This window comes from Lepus europaeus, chromosome 15, assembly GCF_033115175.1.
Source record: "Lepus europaeus isolate LE1 chromosome 15, mLepTim1.pri, whole genome shotgun sequence".
Classification (NCBI taxonomy): Eukaryota; Metazoa; Chordata; class Mammalia; order Lagomorpha; family Leporidae; genus Lepus; species Lepus europaeus.
In genome coordinates, this window is record NC_084841.1 from 82,782,289 (window position 1) to 82,804,588 (window position 22,300).

The 22,300-nt window shown below is 46.7% G+C and overlaps 1 protein-coding gene across 2 annotated transcripts in view; it reads right to left on the reverse strand.

Annotated features, from left to right (window-relative positions):
* The window catches only part of POLR3G (RNA polymerase III subunit G), a 47,223-nt gene extending 25,124 nt beyond the window's left edge, over positions 1-22,099 (reverse strand). Inside the window, exons 1-4 of one of the 2 annotated variants that reach the window (XM_062212423.1) lie at positions 21,999-22,058; positions 20,124-20,220; positions 11,930-12,112; positions 6,752-6,881 (exon numbers count right to left, since the gene is read on the reverse strand). In XM_062212423.1, coding sequence (XP_062068407.1) covers positions 6,752-6,881; positions 11,930-12,046 — 247 coding nt within the window. In that variant the 5' untranslated portion in view covers positions 12,047-12,112; positions 20,124-20,220; positions 21,999-22,058. Of the gene's footprint in view, positions 1-6,751; positions 6,882-11,929; positions 12,113-20,123; positions 20,221-21,998 lie in introns of both variants that reach the window. The other variant, XM_062212422.1, reaches the window with a different exon arrangement.
* Positions 22,100-22,300: the final 201 nt, after the last annotated feature.

Here is a 22,300-nt window from a genome sequence, read left to right on the forward strand (position 1 = left end):
GGAGGAATCAAAATGAAATGAAACAACTAGTAGAACATGAAACTGTGATAGTGACGAGAAATCATAATGAAATGAAGAATTCAATAGATCAAGTGACAAACACATTAGAGAGCCTTAAAAACAGAATGGGTGAAGCAAAAGAGAGAATATCGGACTTAGAAGACAGAGAACAGGAAAGGAAACAGGCAAACCAAAGAAAAGAAGAGGAAATCAGAAATCTAAAAAATATTGTTGGGAATCTACAGGATACTATTAAAAAACCCAACATTCGGGTTCTAGGAGTTCTTGAAGGCTTGGAGAGAGAGAAAGGATTAGAAGGCCTTTTTAGTGAGATACTTGCAGAGAAGGACAGAGACATCCTAGTACAGGAAGCTCATAGAACCCCTAGTAAACATGACCAAAAGAGATTCTCACCACGACATGTTGTAATCAAACTCACCACAGTGAAACATAAAGAAAAGATTCTAAAAGGTGCAAGAGAGAAACGTCAGATTACTCTCAGAGGATCTCCAATTAGACTCACAGCAGACTTCTCAGCAGAAACCCTACAAGCTAGAAGGGAATGGCGAGACATAGCCCAGGTACTAAGAGAGAAAAACTGCCAGCCCAGAATATTATATCCTGCAAAGCTCTCATTTGTGAATGAAGGTGAAATTAAGACGTTTCATAGCAAACAGAAACTGAAAGAATTTGTTGCCACTCATCTTGCCCTGCAAAAGATGCTTAAAGATGTGTTACACACAGAAACACAGAAACATGGTCATCAATATGAAAGAAGGTAAAGGAAGGAAACCTCACAGCAAAAGATCACAGGAAGCTCAATTTCTCTTTGACATAGAATTGAAATCTGATTCTCTGTTAAAGCAATGTGTTAAAGTAATCTATTATGTTCTCTTGATGTCTGTTAAATTCTAATTGTTCAAAAACAGCTGAATTTTTGTTAAGAGCTATGGGTTATTTAAATATGTGCTTATTTTCAAAGATTTGAATAATCACCTTGTAACAATGATCAAATTTGGTCTATGTTATGTCATGATTTTAAGGAATCTTATTTCAACCAGATTATTTTGGATTTTGAGCCTTCTTGGCATTCTTGACAGGCATTCAAAAAATCAAAGTTTCAAACAATCTGCACTCTAAAATTTCCAGTAAACCTTGGACTTTGGTTTTTCCAGTTTGGGCCTAGCTGAAAAAATTGAAGGACCTATGTCTCTCATCTTACAGAGACACCAGCTAATCAGGCTATTTGGATTATATTAGAAGGACTGTCAAGATGTGACATGGTACTAAATTTTAAGTTGCTATAATAGAAAATGCTATTAATACAAATGTTTGAGAATTAAAAAGTCTAATGATCTTGTGTTACTAGACATAATAGTTATCTTAATGAGAAAGCCCCAGAGGCCTAAAGGGCTAAATACTTGTAAAATCCTACACGTGCTTTCAAAAATACTGTGAAGTAAGCAAGTGCCTCTTGTTGGCTGATGAGTTTATAATTTTAAACATGGCAACTTAAAGTCTTTTGTCATCCACAGTTATATATGATGTGCTGCTCATAAAACTAAAGCGTTGTTGGTTCTGTGTTTAGCTGTCCTCCTATAGGTTCCTATGGACTTTTTCCAGCCACTTCTATTGTTTTCAGTACTTTGGGATGGCTCTGTAAACAGATGAAGCCAATAATGTATTAACAGTACCAACTGAGAGAAAGTATGGTTAACTGAGTTTACTAAAAACAAAAAGCCATTCAAATCGATTGGCAATCTACAAAAAGAGTTAAAGATTTTAAAAGCTATTATTAAAAGTGCTATATTGGTCTATTATGTTATGTTATATGTGTGTACATATTGTATGTCCACATGGGAAAATTTTATTAAGAATTTTATTTTAATTGGCTTATAGATAAGATTGTCCATAAATTTAAGCTGCTAAAATTAATCAAAGATACATTTTAATTCGTGTGATCTGAATCTCTGTATCATATGTTTTATACTTGTTGGTAGAAAGAAACTAAAAACATTAAAAAAAAAAAGAAAGAGTTGACAGAGGGAGAGGCAGAGGGTGGAGGAGGGGGATATATATATATATATATATAGAGAGAGAGAGAGAGAGAGAGAATCTTCCATCCACCGTTTCACTCCTCAAAAGAAGTGTGAATTATCAGTCTTCCAAGTGCTGCATTTTGCTTACACAAGTACAAGAAGTACTCGGAGCTAGCATAAGTTGGATTCAATTAGAAATACATTTGTAATTGGAATGAAGCAGTTGACACAAGTGGGAGAAAAAAGACCAGAAGTAATAAGTTAGAATCAATTAAACATTATTTGAAATCTGGAGCCAAGATATACTAAATACATGTATTTTAGATTTTTGTATGACAACTGATGCACAGTTAGCTGCATTCAAAAGCCATGCCCATTTTGGGTAAGGTCACCTTCAAAATCAGTCCAAAATAAACAATAAATTAGGACTTGTGAAACCAAATTTCTTAGTAAAATTTGCAAGTTTTTCTTCCTTTTTTAGAGAACAGCTTTATTGAGTTGTAATCCAAGTATACAGAATTCACTTATTAAAATGTACAATTCAGTACTTTATGGAGCTGTGCAGCCAACACCACTGTATACTTTTTACAACCTGTTCCCTATCCTGGAAGGAAACCCCCCACCCTTTAGATGTCCCCCTCCCCCAGGCCCTGGCAACCACTAACCTGCTTTCTCTGTCTCTAGGGATTAACCTGCTCTGGATGTTTCTTATAAATGGAATCACAGAATATGTGTCCTTCCGATTGGCTTCTTTCACTCAGCATAATGTCTTCAAGGTTAAGCCGTGGCACGGTCAATGCCAGTGCGCCACTCCTTTTTATGGCTGAGTAGTACTCCATTGTATGGACACAGCACCCCTCTACCCATTCCCCAGCTGATGGGCTCTGGGGCCAGCTCCCTTTTGAGGATCAGAGCAGCTCTGAGTGTCCCTGCACGTGCTCTGTGGGCGTCTGTTTCCTTTTTCTATTGGATATACGCCTCGGATCATAGGGTGACCCTGCATTTATGTTCTAGTACTGCCAGACTGCCCTCCAAAGTGGCTGTACCATGTTACATTCCCATCAGCAATGTATGGGGCTCCAGTGTCTCCACATCCCTGCCAATACTGGTTACTGTCTCCTGGTTCTGGCTATGCTAGTACAGTGAAGTGATGTCTTATTGCATCTTTCTCTTTTTCTTAAAAAAAAAAAAAAAGTATTTTATTTGTTTGAGAAAGCATGAGAACTCCCAACCACTGGCTCATTCCTCAAATGCCCACAACAGCCAGGCTGGGTATGTCCAAAGCCAGGAACCAAGAACTCCATCTGGGTCTTCCACACGGGAAGCAAGGACCCAACCCCCTGCGCTATCACCTGCTGCCTCCCTGGGTGCATTTAGCAGAAAGCTGGAGTCAGGAGTGGACTTGGGACTGGAACCCACGCCATCCAATGTGGGATGCAAGTGCCCCAGGCAGTGTTCTACCCACCAGGCCAGACACCTGTTCTCAGTGTGGCTCTGATTCCAGTTTCCCTGATATCTACTGGTGATACTGAGCATCTGACCATGGGCTTTCAACTGGTGTGTCATCTTTGGAGAAATCCTTTGCTGCCCACTCTCCACTTTTTTTGCTCTTTTAAAATTGGATTCCTATAGTAAGCTTTTTAGTATCTTGTTATTCTTCTGCAAATGCCCTAAAAGTAACTTTAAAAACATAAAAAAAACATTAACAAATTGGATCCACATGATATATGAAGAAAATTGTTTCTTGGTGTTCCGAAGCATGCTCCCAGTGTCCCTAACAGATTCACACAAACGCTTGGAGGATTCGACATACTTTTACATTAAACGTGCACTTTAAAAACCACCACATTCAGTTATGCAAATCTATCCCTGATCTAGAGAAAAGACTACTTTTAAAAGGACTGACGTGTTGCTGCCTTCAGTGCTCACATCCCATATGGGTGCCAGTTCAAGTCCCAGGTGCTCCACTTCTGATCCAGCTTCTTGCTAAGGCTCCTGGGAAAGCAGTGGAAGATGGCCCAAGTCCTTAGGCCCCTGCACCCACATGGGAGACCCAGAAGAAGATCCTGGCTCCTGGTTTCTGATCTGCCCAGCTCTAGCCATTGTGGCCAATTGGGGAGTCAACCAGCAGATGGAAGACCTCTTTCTGACTCTCTATCTCTCTCTAACTCTGCTTTTCAAATCAATCAATCAATCTTTAAAAAAAAAAAAAAAAAGGACTGAAGTGTATTTTGTACTAATACTGAGTATTTTAAACAGAACAAGCATTTATTTGGACATACTGTGAGGGGTCAGACAGGTTAACAAGTAGTCAGGGTGGTCCCGATAGAAATTCAGGGTGCAGAATGCTTGCCCCCAAAGTTACTTTTAGCAAGATTAGAAGAGCCTGCCTGATACTCCTTAGCAATTTCCAGTCTTACCATGAGAACAGCTAGGGAGTGGTGATTCCATTCTTCTGAGCTCTCGATTTACTATAAAGTAAATTAGGTATCCTACTCTTGGGATAGCTCTTTTGTTTTATCATGAGCAATTGAGACAGGGTAAAAAGATTACAGATCAGGTCTTTTGATGGGTTTTGTCCTCCAAAACTTCTCCAAAACTGCGCTTAAAAACCCCAGTAGCACCAGCCCCGTAGGGTTCTGCCCCTCATGGAGCCCTTGCAGGCCACTCTGGCTGGAGGTCTCTGACTCTAATAAATCTTGCTTTTAACTCCTTGTAAATGCTTTCTCTCTGCCTGGTCCGCTTGGAAATTCTTCTTCCATGTGAGACAAAGAACCGAAGTAATATTTTCTCCACTGCCATTTCACCCGTAACAATACTTCTTTCAGTTTATGAAATGAAAGCTTTTGTTACAAAGATTTTTTTTTATTGACTTGAAAGGCAGAGTTAGAGAAAAAAATGAAAGTTTTAATTTCAATTTTTCAACTCAAAGAGGTGAAACAGACAATAATCATGAAAGTAAACACACAGAACTTTGAAGCAAACTCTCTCGCATCAAACCATTATATAACTTCAAGCACATATGTCTTGAAAATTCAATGAGCTTGTCGAAAATGCTTTTTACAATCCCAAGTACATGACTTCCTGCTTGGCGGTGAGCCACTTTTAAGTCTTTTAGAGAGAGGGAAAATGGAATGCATTTTTCATACTAATGCAATGAGATGATCCTTGATGAATTTCTCATGCTGTCATGATGTTGTTTTGAGCAGCCTAAGATGATATTGATCTCTAATTTCAATCACGGCAGACGCTGAAGATCAATGCAACTGCTCAGAAGGGGCTTCCCTGCTTCTCAAACCGCTTCCCACTCCCCGCTGGAGGTGCTGTGCCTTCTCCAGCCCAGAGGCCTCCTCTCTGCTCTTAGCTTCACCAGTGAGTACATTATCTTATATTGTCCATCACAGCAGATATACCCATGACAAAACAAGCATAAGGATTTTTAAAGTTTGTAACTTAAATATTAAGTAATGGGAGACATGTAGGCATTTACAATAATGACAGCAATCACAGCATTATATATATAAACAAAGAAAAACCTAAATCTAATAACAGGGAATCAGTTGATTAATAATGTCATATAGCCTGACAACAGCTAATACACAATCATTAAACTCAATTTTTCAAAAATAATAAGGATATGTGAAAATACTAATAATGTGCTACTGAATACAAAAATTAAGATATGAAGTCATATGAATCCAATTCATTAAATATATACAGAAAAAAGTACACACACAATTTACTAAAAGCTTAATAGTAGTTCTCTAGACACAGCCATGGGTAATTTTTACACATGGAAATTGGAAATTTTTTGTTTTTCATAATTTTTTTTTTGACAGGCAGAGTGGACAGTGAGAGAGAGAGAGAGAAAGGTCTTCCTTTGCCGTTGGTTCACCCCACAGTGGCCACTGCGGCCAGCGCACCGTGATGATCTGAAGCCAGGAGCCAGGTGTTTCTCCTGGTCTCCCATGCGGGTGCAGGGCCCATCCTCCACTGCACTCCTGGGCCACAGCAGAGAGCTGGACAGGAAGAGGAGCAACCGGGACAGAATCCGGTGCCCTGACCGGGACTAGAACCTGGTGTGCCGGTGCCACAGGCGGAGGATTAGCCTATTGAGCTGCAGCGCCGGCCATCTGTTTTTCATAATTTTCACTAAACATGTATCACTTCTACTGTGAAAGATATTTTTAAAAATATCAAAATACCTGGGACCAGCGCTGTGGCATAGCAGATAAAGCTACCTCCTGCAATGTAGGCTTCCCATACAAGAACCAGTTTGAGTCCTGGCTGCTTCACTTCCAATCCAGCTCTCTGCTATGGCCTGGGAAAGCAGTAGAAAATGGCTCAAGGCCTTGGGCCCCTGCACTCATATGGGAGACCTGGAAGAAACTCCTGGCTCCAGATTGGTGTAGCTCTGGCCATTGTGGCTGGTTGGGGAGTGAACCAGCGGATAGAAAACCTCTCTCTCCCTCCCTCCCTCCCTCCCTCCCTCTCTCTCTCTCTAACTTTGCCTTTCAGATAAAATAAATAAATATTAAAAAAATAAATAAATAACCTTATTTTTCTTCTGTTAAGTCCCATAAACACAGTTTTTTCAGGGTAGTTGGTAAATTCTGAATAAGCTGAGTGAGCATGAAATGAGAACACATTCTGTACTTAACCACTGTTCCATCTATTTGTATTAAACCACATGATCAGAGTCCAGTACACACCTTGCTTCTCTTCGGGCGGCTCAATGAAATAAGGCATCCTTTTCATTGTTTCTCTCAGCTCCTGTTTCAAGGCCAGCATGTAATCTTCACCTTCCCCTGTTTTCAGTGGCACTGGCTTATAATCGGTATCCTATTAAGAGACAAAGAATGTTTTAATGCCCTATGTTGTTTTTTTCTAGAAAATACCAGTTTTACTGAAAAACCATGTTTTACTGGGCACTAAGTTTTACGATCAATTCACAAGGTGCTGACCCGCTCTGATCTACCTTAACCTTTTAGCCCATTTCCCATCTTGCCCTTACTTTAGAGGTGGGAAAGAGACCAACACTGGTTTCGCTGTATAGTCTGCTGACGAATGTGACCTCACGTTGCAAAAAACAAGGCACCTGGGGCCGGCACAGGATACAGCAAGTTAAGCCCCCCTTTGGGCCCTCTCATGCTAGGTCGGAGTGCGTGGATACACTCCCACCTCCACTCCCAGTTCACTTCCTGCTAATGAACCTGGGAGGCAGCAGATGATATCCCAAATTCCTGGATTCCTGCACCCATGAAGACCCTGACAGAGTCCCTGGCTCTTGGCTTTGACCTAGCCCAGCTATGGCTGTTGCAGGCATTGGGAGTGTGAACCAACAGATGGAATCTCGCTCTCTCTCGCGCGCGTGCGCTCTCTCTTTCTCTCTATCGCTGTTTCGCCTTCTCTCTGCTACTCTGCCTTTCAAATAAAATTTTAAAAATTAATTAATTAAAAAATAAGAATCCAGGCACCCAAAGGAGAGCAACTGCTTTAGTTACTATCAACCTCAGCTAGCAGTGGTGATTGGCAGGAGCAATAGCACAAAAATATAATGACAACAGCAGCTATCATTTAGGAAGAGATTCCTCAGACCAGGAAGAACTAAATAGTCAACATCCATTATCAACACTATCACCAATATTTTATCTTTTATGGTAAAGACATTGAGAGGAGAAGGAGCAGTAAGCCCATATAAAGAGTAGCTACCAGAGCAGAAGTTGGAAGCTACACTTTAGTGTTTTCAAATTATATGCACATATGCACGTGTATGTATTTATATATTCAATAAAAAAGCGGGTATACACTTTTTTATGAGGATACAGGGTACAGACATTCCTGGTTTCAGAGGACAAGGATGGGGCACATTTAAACCCACAAAGTAGTCACTGACTGGATGGCTAACTACTGAGCGTCTCCGGTAAGCCAAACATGATCTACACAGAGGAGGTCCCACGGCGAACTCATCCACGTCCCTGTCCCCATGAAACTCAGTTTCTACTGAAGAAACACACAGCAAAAAGGTAGCCAGTGAGGTGACACAAAATTTCCGGTAGCAACAAGTAAACAGCTTTATTTCTATCAATCTGAAAAACTGACTGGAAAATTGCATGTAAGCATTCTCTCCTGAAAGAAACAGAGGCAAATGATCGCTCCTATTTTTGAGTATGTCATGGCATCGTTACTCAAAGAGCTTCCTTGATCCAGGTACAAGTGCACCACTCCCAAGGCCAACAAAATACGTTCTTAAAGTCCCTAAAGGATCACACAAAGGCTTTAATGATGTGAATTTCTTTTTTAGATTGGGTATGTGTTTTAATAACAGCCATGTACAATTAAGTAACTCAGCCCCATAATCTAGAGAAAAAATTAATTTTAAAAGGACTGAAATGGGCCTGGCATTGTGGCACAGCATATAAACTGCCCCTTAGGACACTGGAGCACAAGTCCCAGTTGCTCCACTTCTGATCCAGCTGCTGCTAATGGACCTTGGAAAGCAGTGGATGATGGCTCAGGTGCTTGGACCCTGCCACCCAGGTAGGAGGCCTGGATGGAGTTCCTGGTGGCTGGCTTTGGCCTGGCTCAGCTATGAGCATTGCAGCCACTTGGGGAGTAAGCCAGCAGGTGAAAGATCTCTCTCTCTGTTTCTCCCTCTCTCTCTGCCACTATGCCTTTGAAATAAACAAACAAAAAAATCCTTAAAAACAAAAAATGCTGAAGTACACTCTGCAGTCTGATTCTTTCCTAACGAGTATTCACATAACAGAATGATTATTTAGTAGTCAATGTGGCTTTGCATTTTTAAGGATCAGCGAAATGAAGTCGGCTATAATAGCAACTGACAGAGTCACAGTCAGAGCTGGCCCGTCTCTGCAGAGTAAGCATGCAAGGCCAAGTCACACTGAAGCAGAGGCCTAGATAAGATCAGGAAGCCATCCATGCACAGACTGGAGAACAGACGGTCCCAAGCTGGGCGGCAACAGGGGCAAAGGCCTGAGAGAACCAGGAGGCCAGTACAGCTGGGAACAGAGAGGGGCAGCGGGAGCAAAACTTACGGAGATGTTGGAAAGGCCAGGTCGTGCACGGCCTCTAAGCCAGGTATAAGAAATTTTAATTTTTAAAATAATCTTTGTTTTATTTTAATTTGAGAACTAGACAGGCAGAAAGAGAGAGCACACTGCCCTCTACTGGCCCACACCTGTATGTCAGTAACAGCCTCAGATGGATCGAAGCCTGGAGCCAGGAACTCAATCCTGGTCTCTCACATGGGTGACAGGGACCCAATTACCTGACCCATCACTGCTGCCTGCCAAGGTCTGTACTAGCAGGAAGCTGGAATAAGGGGTGGACGCGGGTACTGAACTCAGGCACTGGACAAGGGACCTGGGCATGTGAGCCAGCATCTTAACCACTAGGCCAAATGCCTGGAACCTGAAACTTTTTTTTTTTTTTAATTTATTAGACAGGTAGAGTTACAGACAGTGAGAGAGAGAGACAGAAAGAAAGGTCTTCCTTCCGTTGGTTCACCCCCAAATGGCCACTACAGCTGGCGCACTGTACCGATCTGAAGCCAGGAGCCAGGTGCTTCTCCTGGTCTCTCATGCAGATGCAGGGCCCAAGCACTTGGGCCATCCTCCACTACCTTTCCGGGCCACAGCAGAGAGCTGGACTGGAAGAGGAGCAGCTGGGACTAGAACCCGGCACCCATATGGGATGCCGGCGCCTCAGGTGGAGGATTAACCAAGTGAGCCACGGTGCCAGCCCCAAGAAATTTTAACTTTTATTCCAAATATAAACCAACACTTTATACCATCATTTCCAGTGTTTATAAGTACCTCCTCAAACGTGGACAAGAGCTGAATTTGTTTAAAAAAAAAAAAAAAAAACACTGTAAAATATTAGCATATTTCACTGCTCAGATCTGAGATATCTGCCTTTGCTTTTAGGCTGCACAAAATAACAAAAAGGCAAAAAATCAGGAGCAAACGGCAGAGACTCCCTTTGCAACACACAGAGAACCCCAGACACATTTGTCCAGGGCCCTCTATGTCCATGAATCCTTCCACAAAGGATTTTTCCTTTTGAAATAGGGATTTGTATTCCTGAAGGCAAAGATAGCTGGATATTTACCATTTTTTCTGTTTTTCATACTGCTGCGCATGCACATCTGGAAATATGCACTTACATCTAAACTAAATATAGGCCAGCACCGCGGCTCAATAGGCTAATCCTCCGCCTTGCGGCGCCGGCACACCGGGTTCTAGTCCCAGTTGGGGCACCGGATTCTATCCCGGTTGCTCCTCATCCAGGCCAGCTCTCTGCTATGGCCCAGGAAGGCAGTGGAGGATGGCCCAAGTGCTTGGGCCCTGCACCCATGTACATGGGAGACCAGGAGAAGCACCTGGCTCCTGGCTTCGGATCAGCGCGATGAGACGGCCACAGCAGCCATTGGAGGGTGAACCAACGGCAAAAGGAAGACCTTTCTCTCTGTCTCTCTCTCTCTCACTATCCACTCTGCCTATCAAAAAAAAAAAAAAAAAAAAAAACCTAAATATAATGCACATTTAGTGTTATGGAGCTTGCAGCACACTCACTGAACATACAAGCAATACCAAATGTAGTAGAAATAACTGTTTCTTGGGAAACAGGATCAAAACTCAAAATCACTTTGAAATAAGGGAAAAAAAATAAAAGGCTCAATGGGGAAAATGCCCAGAGGTATACTGAGCAAAATTAAACTCAGTAAATAAAAGATGTGAAGAAAATCCTTAAGTAAAAGCATGGTAGAGTGGAAACTTAAAACCACCGTAACTTGACTTCTAAAATATTATTTTGGTGGCCATTGTTGTGGCACAGGGGATTAAACCTGCCTCCTGCAATGCAGGTATCTCAAAGTAAAGCTCAGGTTCAAGTCATGGCTGCTTCACTTCTGACCCAGCTCCTTACTAATGCAACTGGGAAAGCAGCAAAAGATGGCCCAAGTGCTTGAGCTCCTGTGCGAGCCAACTAGGTGATCCAGATGGAGTTCTAGCCTCCTGGCTTTAGCCTGGCCCAGCCCCAGCTGATGCGGCCAGTTGAGGAGTAAACCAGTCTGTCTCCTTCTCTATCACTCTTCCTTTAAAAAAAAAAAAAAAAAACTTTTAAAATTAAAAAAAAAGTAATCTTCACATTGGAATACATCAATCACAGCAATGGGAGATGTTAAGAATTAAAAACAATTTATTTGGGGCTTGCACTGTGGCATAGAAAGTTGAGCCTCTGCCTGCAATGAAAGCAACCCATGTGGGCACTGGTATCCCATATGGGTGCTGGTTTGAGTCCCGGCTGCTCCCCTTCTGATTCAATTCCCTGCTAATGCAACTGAGAAAGCAGTGGAGAATGGCCCATGTGCTTGGATCCATGTGCGAGATCTGGAAGAAGCTCCCGCTCCTGGCTTTGGGCTGGCCCAACGCAGGCCATTGCGGCCATATGGGGAGTGAACTAGTGTATGGAAGAGAGCTCTCCCTCCCTCCCTCCCTCCCTCTCTCCCTTTCAAATTAAAAACAAAAATTCATTCTTGGTTGATATATTCTGTGTGTTTTCAAGGAAAGGTGTCTGCAGTTTTTGCTTTCTGTTTTAAGTAGCCTGAACATCAGAAAATGTCCAGGGAAGAATGGTGGAAATATTTAAATTAAAGGTAAGTGAAATTTGGGGAATGAACCAGTGGATGCAAGACCTCTCCTCTAACTGCATATGCAACAAAATCAATCTAAAAAAAACACTGTCTTTTACTTTCTTATGCTTTAAGACATCACCATGATACCACATATTCAAGTCCTATCTAGAATTCCAATTTTCTTAGCAACAGGATAAAGCAACACATAGGACTCAGCTGTCAGCGTACTTACGGGAAACACGGGGGGTGGCTTCAGCACCACGTCAGGCAGCTTTTCACCTCTGCTGAAGCCCACGGCCTCGATGTTAAAGGTGTAGGCAGCCCGCCCTCTTCCTTTGTTCCCCGCCATCAGGATGGGCTATGCCAGGAGACTGAATTCTGAAAGACACCACCAGGGGTGCAGGCGGGCTGGGTCCTACGAGAAAGAAGCCATCACTTTAAATCAAAACATGAAACTCCGCCGCAACAGAGCACAGCTGAGAGAAAATACTGTTGGAAAACTAAAACCTGGAAAGGAGTAAATGTATGACGACGGTGTTAAGGTTTGGCAAGGAACAGCTGCAAGTGCTTAAATGAGGGGGAAGACGACCTCATCCGCCTTCAACTCAGGTCTTCTGCTGACCTCCCGAATCCTCCAAATCAAGATTATACTAGGATACGAAGGTACGTTGAAAATCCACTGAAAAGGTCCTTAAAACAGGTCTTTACTCTGGTGTAGCAAAATGTAGAAATCCACGCATACTTTTTTTCAAAATATACATTTCTCATCAACTTTTTTGCAGGACCCCCCCCCCCCCCCACAATGTGCACAGCTTTCAAACACTTCTGGTACCGAAATAAGCTGCTCTTTTCATTCTGTTTTCCATGACTTTTCCCAAGCTCCAGGTAGAAGTGAACCTGCAGTGCAGTAACAGGAACCTCCAGGCTGGGGCTCTCAGAAGAGAACACTGACTCAATCGTGGTGGTGGTGAGTAGCGTGCACGGTCTTCACATCTCTTCCCACTGACGACAGGGTATCCCTGAACCCAGGAACCCAGGGCAATGAGCTTCTGCACCTGCGCGCTGTGCAGGAAGACAGACGAGCGGCTCCGGCCGCAGCCGCCCAGCTCAGGCACTTGCACAACACCTCACACAGCTGCTGCACAGGGTTACCAAGGCACAAAGGTCCTGAACACGTTTCCACTTGAGTCTGCCACCTTCAGGGTGAAGCACCACCTGCTAAGACCACCAAGGGGCTACTTCTGCACATCTTTTTGACTATCTACAATTTGAATACAGTTTGGTCCAAAGGCCTGGGAAACCCCAGCTTCCCTCTCCGCAGGGCTGACTGTTCTCATCGTCTGCTGCCATGAGAATCTTTAAAGAATCAAGCCCCAGTGTGGGACGCCTGCACCCCACAGCAGAGCGCCTGGCTGCTCTGCTTCCTGCTGAGGCACAGCCTGGGAGGCAGCAGGTGACGGCTCAAGTACTCGGGTCCCTGCCACTCATGTGGGAGACATGAAAGAAGTTCCTGGCTCTGGGCTTCAGCTTGGCCCAGCCTTGGCTCTTGTAGCCATTTGAATGGTGAACCAGCATATGGAAGAACCACCTCCGACCCCCACCCCCAGTCTCTCTGCTTTTCAGATAAAATGAAAAAACAAAAAACCCCCCAAAAAACTGACAAAACCCTAAAGCAGTGGTTTTCAAAAAGCACTGTCTGTAGCAGCCTCACCTGGAATCTTTTTATAAATGCAAGGAAAAGCAACCTCTGGGCATGTAACCAGCAACCTGTGTTTTCAGGAACCTTCCAGTAATTCTAACATGCGTTGAAGTCTAAATCACAGAACCAAACCAATCTAGATCTCTTGGGGTGAGACATGAGCAAGAGTAGACTGGAACGCTTCCAGGTGACGGCAATACAGAGCGAGTGTCGAGAGCATCAGGGGAACCGCTCCAGCGGAAGTCTGTGCTTCTCAGTAGTAGCTGGGTGAAAATACACCTGCGGAAGCACAGCTCTCATCCTGGAAGTCTGAAATTATACCAGGTACCCTCGATGTTTAATGAAATTCCTCTTAAAGGGGAAATGACTGTGACAGCTGTAAATCCAGGAAGCACTTGGGATATGACAGTCCCAGCTTTCCATTCCTCTACACGTGTGGTCCCACAGCATCCCACAATGAAAGGTCCGACGGGGTGATTTTAATGCCCTCAGACACTCAGGGCTCCAGCTCCAGACCCAGAATCCAACCAGAGAATCCAGATCTTCCAGGGATGAAATACTGCTTCCCAGGAGGATGGCGCTGGACTTGGTTAGATGGCTATGATCCTGAACACATTTTCAGATACCATTTTACACGGCCCATTCTGTAAAGTCATCTTTACATGCCTCCAGATTTGAAGGCTTCCTGATAGAACTTTAAAAGTTGGTTTTACTTATTATCTATTTTTAAAAATACTTATTTTATTTGAAAGGAAGAGATACAGAGAAAGAGAAAGAGAACTTTCTATACTTTGGTTCACTCCCCAAATGGCTGCAATGGCCGGAGCTGGGCCGATCCGAAGCCAGGAGGCAGGAGCTTCCTCTGGGTCTTCCACATGGGTGCAGGGCCCAAGCACTTGGGCCATCTTCTACTGCTTTCCCAGGCCATCAGCAGCTGGGACTCAGACTAGCACCCCTATGCGATGCCGGTGCTACAGGCAGAGGCTTAACCTACACCACAGCACCGGTCCCTACTGCTACCTTTAGTGTGGTCAGTTTAGAGGACAACTAGCTGCCTTCCGTCCCTTGTACTTACTTTCGCTATACTACTTACACATACTGCAGTATGAAAGAACAGCAAGACCACCCCAGGTGCCCCACATTCAGCTTGTCAACCATCAACAGATGACGCGTCTTTCTCTGTATTCCACACCCAGGACTCAGGTTATTGTAACTGTGCAGTAGGTATCTTCTCTGAAAAAGGCTTTAAAATAAACCACAGTGATAATGTCTCTAAAATGCTAATCACGAGGGCTGGTGTTGTGGGGCAGTGGGTTAAGCTATCACCTGCAACACCTGCATCCCAGTGAGTGTTGGTTCGAGTCCCGGCTGCTCCACTTCCAATCCAGCTCTTTGCTAATGTGCCTGGGAAGGCAATAGAAGATGACCCAAATACATGGGGGCCCTGCTACCCATGGATGAAACTCCTGGCTCCCTGCTTCAGCCTGGACAAGCCCCAACCGTTGAAGCCATCTGGGGAGTAAATCAGCAGATGGAAAGTATCTCTGCCTTTCAATAAATCTTAAAAAAAAAAAAAGTCATAATTCACTAATTCACTAATAATTCACTATCATATACAACCAGTACTTAAATTTCTTTAGTTAGCAAGTAAATGTCTTTACAGTTAGTTTTTTTCAAGTCAAGATACCAAAAACTCACACATGGCATTTGACTGACATGTCTTTTAAACCTCCTTTAATTCTGAGACTTCCTCTTCTTTTTTTTTTTGGTTGTTGTTACTATTTATCACAGAAACTAGATCATGGTCGTGTACCCTGCTTCTTAAACTTTTTAAGGCACAAACAGGTTACCTAGGAATCTTGTTAAAATGCAGATTCTGGGGCCGGCACTGTGGCACAGCAGGTTAAGCCGTGGTCCACAGAGCCGGCATCCCACATGGGTACTGGTTCGAGTCCTGGCTACTCCACTTCCCATCCAGCTCTCTGCTAATGTACCTGGGAAAGTGGCAAAAGATGGCTCAAGTCCCTGGGCCCCTGAACTCACATGGGAGACCCAGAAGAAACTCTTGGCTCCTGGCTTCAGGCCTGGCATAGCCCTGGCCATTTGAGCCATTTGGGGAGTGAACTAGTGTATGGAAGATCTCTCTCCTACTCACTCTGTCTCGCCTCTCTGTCTCTGTAGCTCTACCTTTGAAATGAATAAACAATTTTTTTTTTTTTAAATGCAGCTTCTCAATCAGCTGGCCTTGGGGCCTTCCCCTCAAGCTCTCAGCTTTCAGAGTAGCAGGGCTGTACAATTTCCCACATTGTGCCTCTGAGTGCATCCCTAATGAGACAATGGCTTAATATATTCCTCTGTTCTCTCTATTTCCAATCACGGGGGGACTACAGGCTTCCCCAGAACAGGGCTTGCTTTCCTGGAAAGAACACTGAAAAGAGACGCTATGCTCTTCCCCACCGCACCACTGCAAGACGCACACAGGTCTCTTGCTGGGATCAGGCGGCCCGTGGGTTCCAGTGTGTCTGCTTCAGCCTAAGGTGCCTGTGAGTTTTCCCTGAGGACTTCAGCAGCCACAGAGCACTGCTGCCTAGACTCATTAGTCCATCACAGACTACACAAGAGCCACACACAAACCTGGTCATTCTGTTTTATCAACTGGAATTCGCCCAGGGCTCAATTTCCCTCGCCCACCTTAAACCAATGCTTGCACGGGAAAGGTATTTATTAAAATAATCAAGCTCCTGCCATCTGCGCACACCAAAGGAGAGGGAAACCATCCAAAGGGCTTTGTTGCAACTGCTGAGTCACTGAGGCATCTGCTGAGCCTGCACAGAGAGGGCTCCCCCGGAAGCCAACAGGGCAGAGGGCTCACACCTTCCCTCAGGAGCCCAGCGACACAGCCAGGGCCCCTGGGATTTGCCAACCCGGACTAAGAACAGCTCCAGGTGAAGTGCACCAACACTGCCTGCCCACGAGGACTGCTGGAGGACTGGCCCTGAAGCCTACAGCACCAGCCTCCGGAGGGTAGGCACAGAATCCTGGGAGACCTTTTGCAAAAACTCCCCGTGACCAAGAGAGAATCTATCAGCTGGCATTGCTGGGAGGGCTGCCCGGAGAGAAGTGAAGTTCACATTCATCAAGCAATCTCTCGGTGCAAACTGCTCTGATTCACAAAGGCTCTGCCCTTGGCAGAAAACCCAGCCCTTGCTCTTGAAACACCCTTAAGAATTACGTGGCATCCTGGTCCACAACCGCCTCTCTTCTAAGTCGGGTCACCCTGAGGCAGTTCCCTGTGCCTGGAGCAGCTGGCATGTTCGTCTTCTGCGGAGCTCAGAGGTGATCCTCGGACTCTGGCCACAGCCTCACAGAAGGGCTCCAGGTGAGGCCAGAGCTTCATGCTAAAGTCCTCTCAATGGATTCGACCACGACCTAAACCCTTTCTCACCCCGCCAGCCTTCTGGAACAGAAGGTTTTTACCAGCTGGCTCTAGCTCCTCTTTATCCAAATCTTTCTCTACTTCCTACGGCCCAATTCCAGGGAGGTATCAAGCATTCCTGGCCCAGGGTCAGGAGCCAGAGTCCCCGGAGCAAATCAGCCATCTAATGTTTCCTTCAAAACACGCCTTCCTTTCCAACTTCTCTACCACAGCCCAGCTTAGCCCTTTCCCATCTCACTTCTGATTAGCGGCAAACCTCGTGGCCTCCCAGCCCTTTCCTGACTAATCCGTTCTTCCCAATTATTAATCCCAAAACATGGGGCCAGCACTGTGGCATAGCGGGTAAAGCCGCTGCCTGCAGCGCCGACATCCCATATAGGCGCCGATTCAAGTCCCGGCTGCTCCACTTCCGATCCAGCTCTCTTCTATGGCCTGGGAAAGCAGCAGAAGATGGCCCAAGCGCTTGGGACCCTGCACATATGTGGGAGACCTGGAAGAAGCTCCTGGCTCCAGACTGGTGCAGCTCTGGCCATTGCAGCCAACTGGGGAGTGAACCATCAGATGGAAGACCTCTCTCTTTGCTTCTGCCTCTCCTTTCTCTGTGTAACTCTGACTTTCAAATAAATAAATAAATCTTTAAAAAAATCCCAAAACATACCTTTGATGGTGGAGCTCTCTCACCTTCCTTTCTGCCTGCCAATTAGGTCCAAACTTCCTGTGTAAGCGGGCCAAGCCCTTTAATGGTTGCAATCTGTAACCACTTCTGGGTGGCCAGTCTCTCCACCGTGACCAACTCCCTCCTGGCCCCTGCCTGGCCACACCCGTTTCACCTTAACCACCAGTTTAAACCCCTCCATCTCCAGTCACTTCAACCCATCTTGTTCTTAGAAAGAGCCTAAAATTAAAATGGATTTTTTTTTGTTTGTTTAAATGAGAGAAACAATGCAGCAATCTTAAGAAACACAGACCATGCCCCTTTGGGAACTGGGAACTGGACTCCTATTGCCTGGTTTCTTCAAGTAGTAACAGCAGAGACTTTATATCCCTACAGCAACTGCTCCACGATGAATGTGAAGCTTTCCTCGTCCCATGCACAGTGACCTGGCAAGCAAATCTACCTACAGAAGTACACCCCAGTAAGCCTGTTATTAGAGTTGTTTTGTTGGTCCTTTGTTTCCCTTCCTGAGATAAAGTTGAGGATCTAGCTTTACCCTGGAATTCTCAAGAGGGCTTTTACAAAAAACTCAGGGGCAGGTGTTGGTGCAACAGATCACTGCATGGGAAGCCTGCATCCCACATTAGAGTGTCTGCTTCAAGTCCCTACCCCACTTGCAATCCAGCTTCCCGCTAATGCGCACCCTGGGAGGCAGCAAGTGGCGGCTTCAGTACTTGGTCCCTGCCAGCAAATGGGAGACTCAGATGGAGTTCCAGGCTCCTGACTTCAGCCTGGCCCAGTCCTAGTGGTTGCAGGCAGCTGGAAAATGAAACAGTGGATAGAAGGTATCTCTCCATCTCTCTCTCTCTCTTTCTCCCTCTCTGCCTTTCAAATAAAGTAAAAATTAATCCATATTTTAAAAATAAAAGAATCACAGCTTTCACCCCCAGAGCAATAACACCAGAGTATCTGGAAGTAGCAGCTAGGCATCAGGACTTTTCAAAGCATCCCAGAAGATTACAATGTGTAACCTAAACTAAGAACCACTGCAAAGGGGCCGGTGCTATGGTGTAGTAGGCTACGCCTCTGCCTGCGGCACTAGCAACCCATAGGGATGCCTCTGGTTCATGTCCCAGCTGCTCCTCTTCCAATCCAGCTCTCTGCTTATGGCCTAGAAAAGCAGTGGAAGATGGCCTAAGTGTGTGGGCCCCTGTATCTGTGTGGGAGACCCAGAAGAAGCTCCTGACTCCTGGCTTCAGCTCAGCTCTGGCGGTTGCGGCCACATGGGAAGTGAACCAGCAGATGGAAGACAACTTTCTCTCTGCCTCTCCCTTTCTTTCTAACTCTACTTCTCAAATAAATAAATAAATAAAATCTTAAACAAAAAAAGAAAAAAAAACTGCAGAGTAAAACTCCCATTTCAAAGAAGAGAAAAGTGAAGTCTTAAGAGGTTAGCTGACTATCAAAAAACACAAAGTTAGTTCCAAACAAAGGCAGGACTGGGGGCCTGTGCTGTGGCACAGCGGGTTAAGCTGTCGCCTGCAATACCACTGGCATCCCATATCAGCAGTCAAGTCCACCTGCTCCACTCTGGATCCAGCTCCCTGCTAATGTGCCTGGAAAGAGGAGAAAGATGACCCAAGTACTTCAACACCTGCCACCCAAGTAGGAGACCCAGATGAAGTTCCAGGCTCCTGGCTTCAGCCCAGCCCAGCCCTGGCTATTACAGCCACTTGGGGAGTGAACCAGCAGTCTCTCCCCCTCTTTCTGTAACTCTGCCTTTCAAATAAATGCATAGATGTTAAAAAATAAAAAAAAAAAAGCAAGACTGGGTTAAGGCCTCAAGAAACCTCTTCATTGTTCTTCCTTCTACATTAAACTCTTGGAAGCGCACATCCAGGCTAGGTGAAGAAGACCTTTTTAGGGGCTGGCACTGTGGTTTAGCGGGTAAAGCTGCCGCCTGCAGTGCCGGCATCCCATTTGGGCACCGGTTCAAATCCTGGCTGCTCCTCTTCCAATCCAGCTCTCTGCCATGACCTGGGGAAGCAGTAGAAGATGGCCCAAGTCTTTGGCCAAATGGGGAGTGAACCAGCAGATGAAAGATCTCTCTCTCTGCTTCTCCTTCTCTGTATAACTCTGATTTTCAAATAAATAAATAAATCTTCAAAAAAAATACCTTTTTAGTCCCTGGGACGTCTTATCAACAGCGTGAATTTCTAAGTGCCGAACAGGCTGAATTTAAAAGTGTAAAACTGGCGGCACTGCCCTGTCATTGCCCTTGCCCCCTGACAAAGGCCACTAGGCCACTACCCCCAGGAGGGCTGCAGACGGGTGGAGCTGAAGCATCCAAGAGCTGCAATGCAAAAGTCCACTCTCACCAGGTGCAAGGCGACCTCTGGCAGAGCTGAGCTCATCTCCGAAATCCCTCCTAGGCCCATCATCCCGCCAGAATGACTTGGGTCCCTGCTCAAACTAACTAGATAAATAAACATAGACATAGGGACGGAAGCAGACACTGACGCAGGGGGAGGCAGTGAGAGCCAGGTCACAGCTCTCTCCTGATGAAGGGCCCGGAATGTGCCCCCGTAGGAGCCTGATCGTCACCCCAACCTGGAGGTCATCTTCGGTCCCCTCACCTGACAGCAGAAGCCCACCAGCTCCGTGTTCTCTCGCCCCTACTCCCCGGCCTCCGACTCTGCTTTCACTCAGACCCTCGGCACCTCCCATGTGGACCTCCAAAGCAGAACAAATGAGATGACAAGAAATAAAATGGCACAAATACACCTCTACGGTCCGCTGCCCCTTGTAGATCCTCTGCAGCCACCCGTCACTCTCCTCAGCCAGTGGCGCTTCCGAGGCCGGCTCTGCCCCTCAGCAAACCATCCTCACTCTTGCATGCGGGGTTGCTCCGGCCTGCAGGGTCCCTCCTGCCACATCGCCCTGAGCACACCCTAGCATCTTCTGAGCCATACACATGATGCTTCTCTGGGACCATTTCCACCACCCTACTGGGTGGCAGGCCACTCCCTTCTTCCTCCTTCCCAAGTACAACCTGGCTCCTGTGGTCCTTTTAATCATCATGGTGTAACTGTCAGGGCTTGTTGGTCTCCCAGGGGGCGCCCCAGTGAGCCACCCATCAGGTATTTATTAAAAAGCACCCTCTGTACCTGGCCTTCATTTATGGAGTGGGAATCCACCTGTGAACAATGCAAGATCCCTGTTCTCATGGAGTGCACAGTCTAAGATGGGATATGGACAAAATATGATTTTATAAGAAATGTCAGGGAGTGACAGGTGATATGAAAAAATAATAAAACAGAAAACATGGGTGCTACTGCACAACGGGTAGCTGCAAAAGTCTTCTCTTATTCAGAAATATCGGAGCACACATCAGACACAAGGGAGGGGAAAGGCTGCCCGGAGGAGGAAAGGCCATCAGGGAGGGCCAGCTGGGGATCCAGGCACAGAGACCAGCCAGCTGAAGCTCCCTTGGGAACTCAAATCCCATCCCTAACCAAGTCCCGTGGTTCCGGGGTGAATTGCTGCTGAGCTCCTACCTAAGGGTGCTGCTGCATTTCACCCCTACAGCTTCGCCCCTGCATGGAGGAAAAACCCCAGAGGGCACAGAGCAGGGCCGCTAAGTTCCTACCAGCACCTTCCTAGGCCGGTTCCATTCCCAACAGCCCCTTCCAACTGCACAGCACTTCTCCCCTCCTGGGGTCCACAGGCCATGCTTTCCATCACCAGCATCTGGGTCCAGACACTCCCAACTTTCCTTCTCACACAGCTCAAGGACTTGGGTGTAAGGCCAGCACCCAACTGAGTAACGGGGGGAGGGGCGCGGGCCCACCTGCACCTCCAGGAGGGCTTCGGAGCACTTGCCACCGAAAGGACCCTCGTGGGCTTTCATCCTGCTGTCTCTGGGTCTCTACAATCTGTCCTGGCTAGGCAGGAGATGCTCTCTCGGTGGCCAGGTGTGGAGTGGGGCCAGGGACCACCCCCAGGGCTGGCGGGGCCACACCCAGTCATTATCCAAGGTGCCCCGCCTTTTCCTCGGTTGAGCCTTTCTACAAACTTTCTTTGCTCTCACCCAAGAGCAGGATAACAAAAACCGGCGGGGGGTGGGGGGAGAACACAGAATTTTTAAAGAGGCGGCTAGAAGCGGCGCGGTGCCAGCAGCGCCGCCCCACCTGCGGGGTCCGAGGCACGGAACCTGGGGAGCCTGCGGCAAAGCCCAGCGCCCGAGTCCGTCCCGGAGCCACCAGCTCCGGCCAACCCACCATCATTAAGTGCACACATCCCCCCCTTCAAACTCCCAGCGGCCAGGAAGTGCAGGCTGGGCAGGAGCTGCAAGCGAGGATTTTTAAAACATTCCACGGGAGCGGCGGAGGCAAGGCCCCCTCCCCCGCCCCTCCCTCCGGAGGCAAGGTGCCGGGTCTCCCCGACTTGTCCACGCACCCCTCCACCTCCCCTGTGCGCCCTCCCAAGCCCTCCACTGCCTCCTCGGGTACCTGCTCGCTCCAGGCTCCGGGCTTGGGCAAAAACTGCAGTCGGAGTACCGGCCGGCCGGCCAGGCAGGGGCTGCGGGCGCCGGACGCCAGCGCTCGGCGGCCGCCGGTTCCACCAGCGCGCACCGCTCTCCACGCGGCCGCGGCGCCGCGCTCCCAGCGCCCCGAGCCGGGCCCGCCCCCTCGCCCCGGCTAAGCCCCACCCCCGGGGCCTGCAGCTTTTTAGCCCTTGGCAGGCGCCGTAGCCGCCGTCCAACCGGCTCGGCCCGACTCGCTCCCCGCCGGCCGGGAGCGCGCATCGCGGA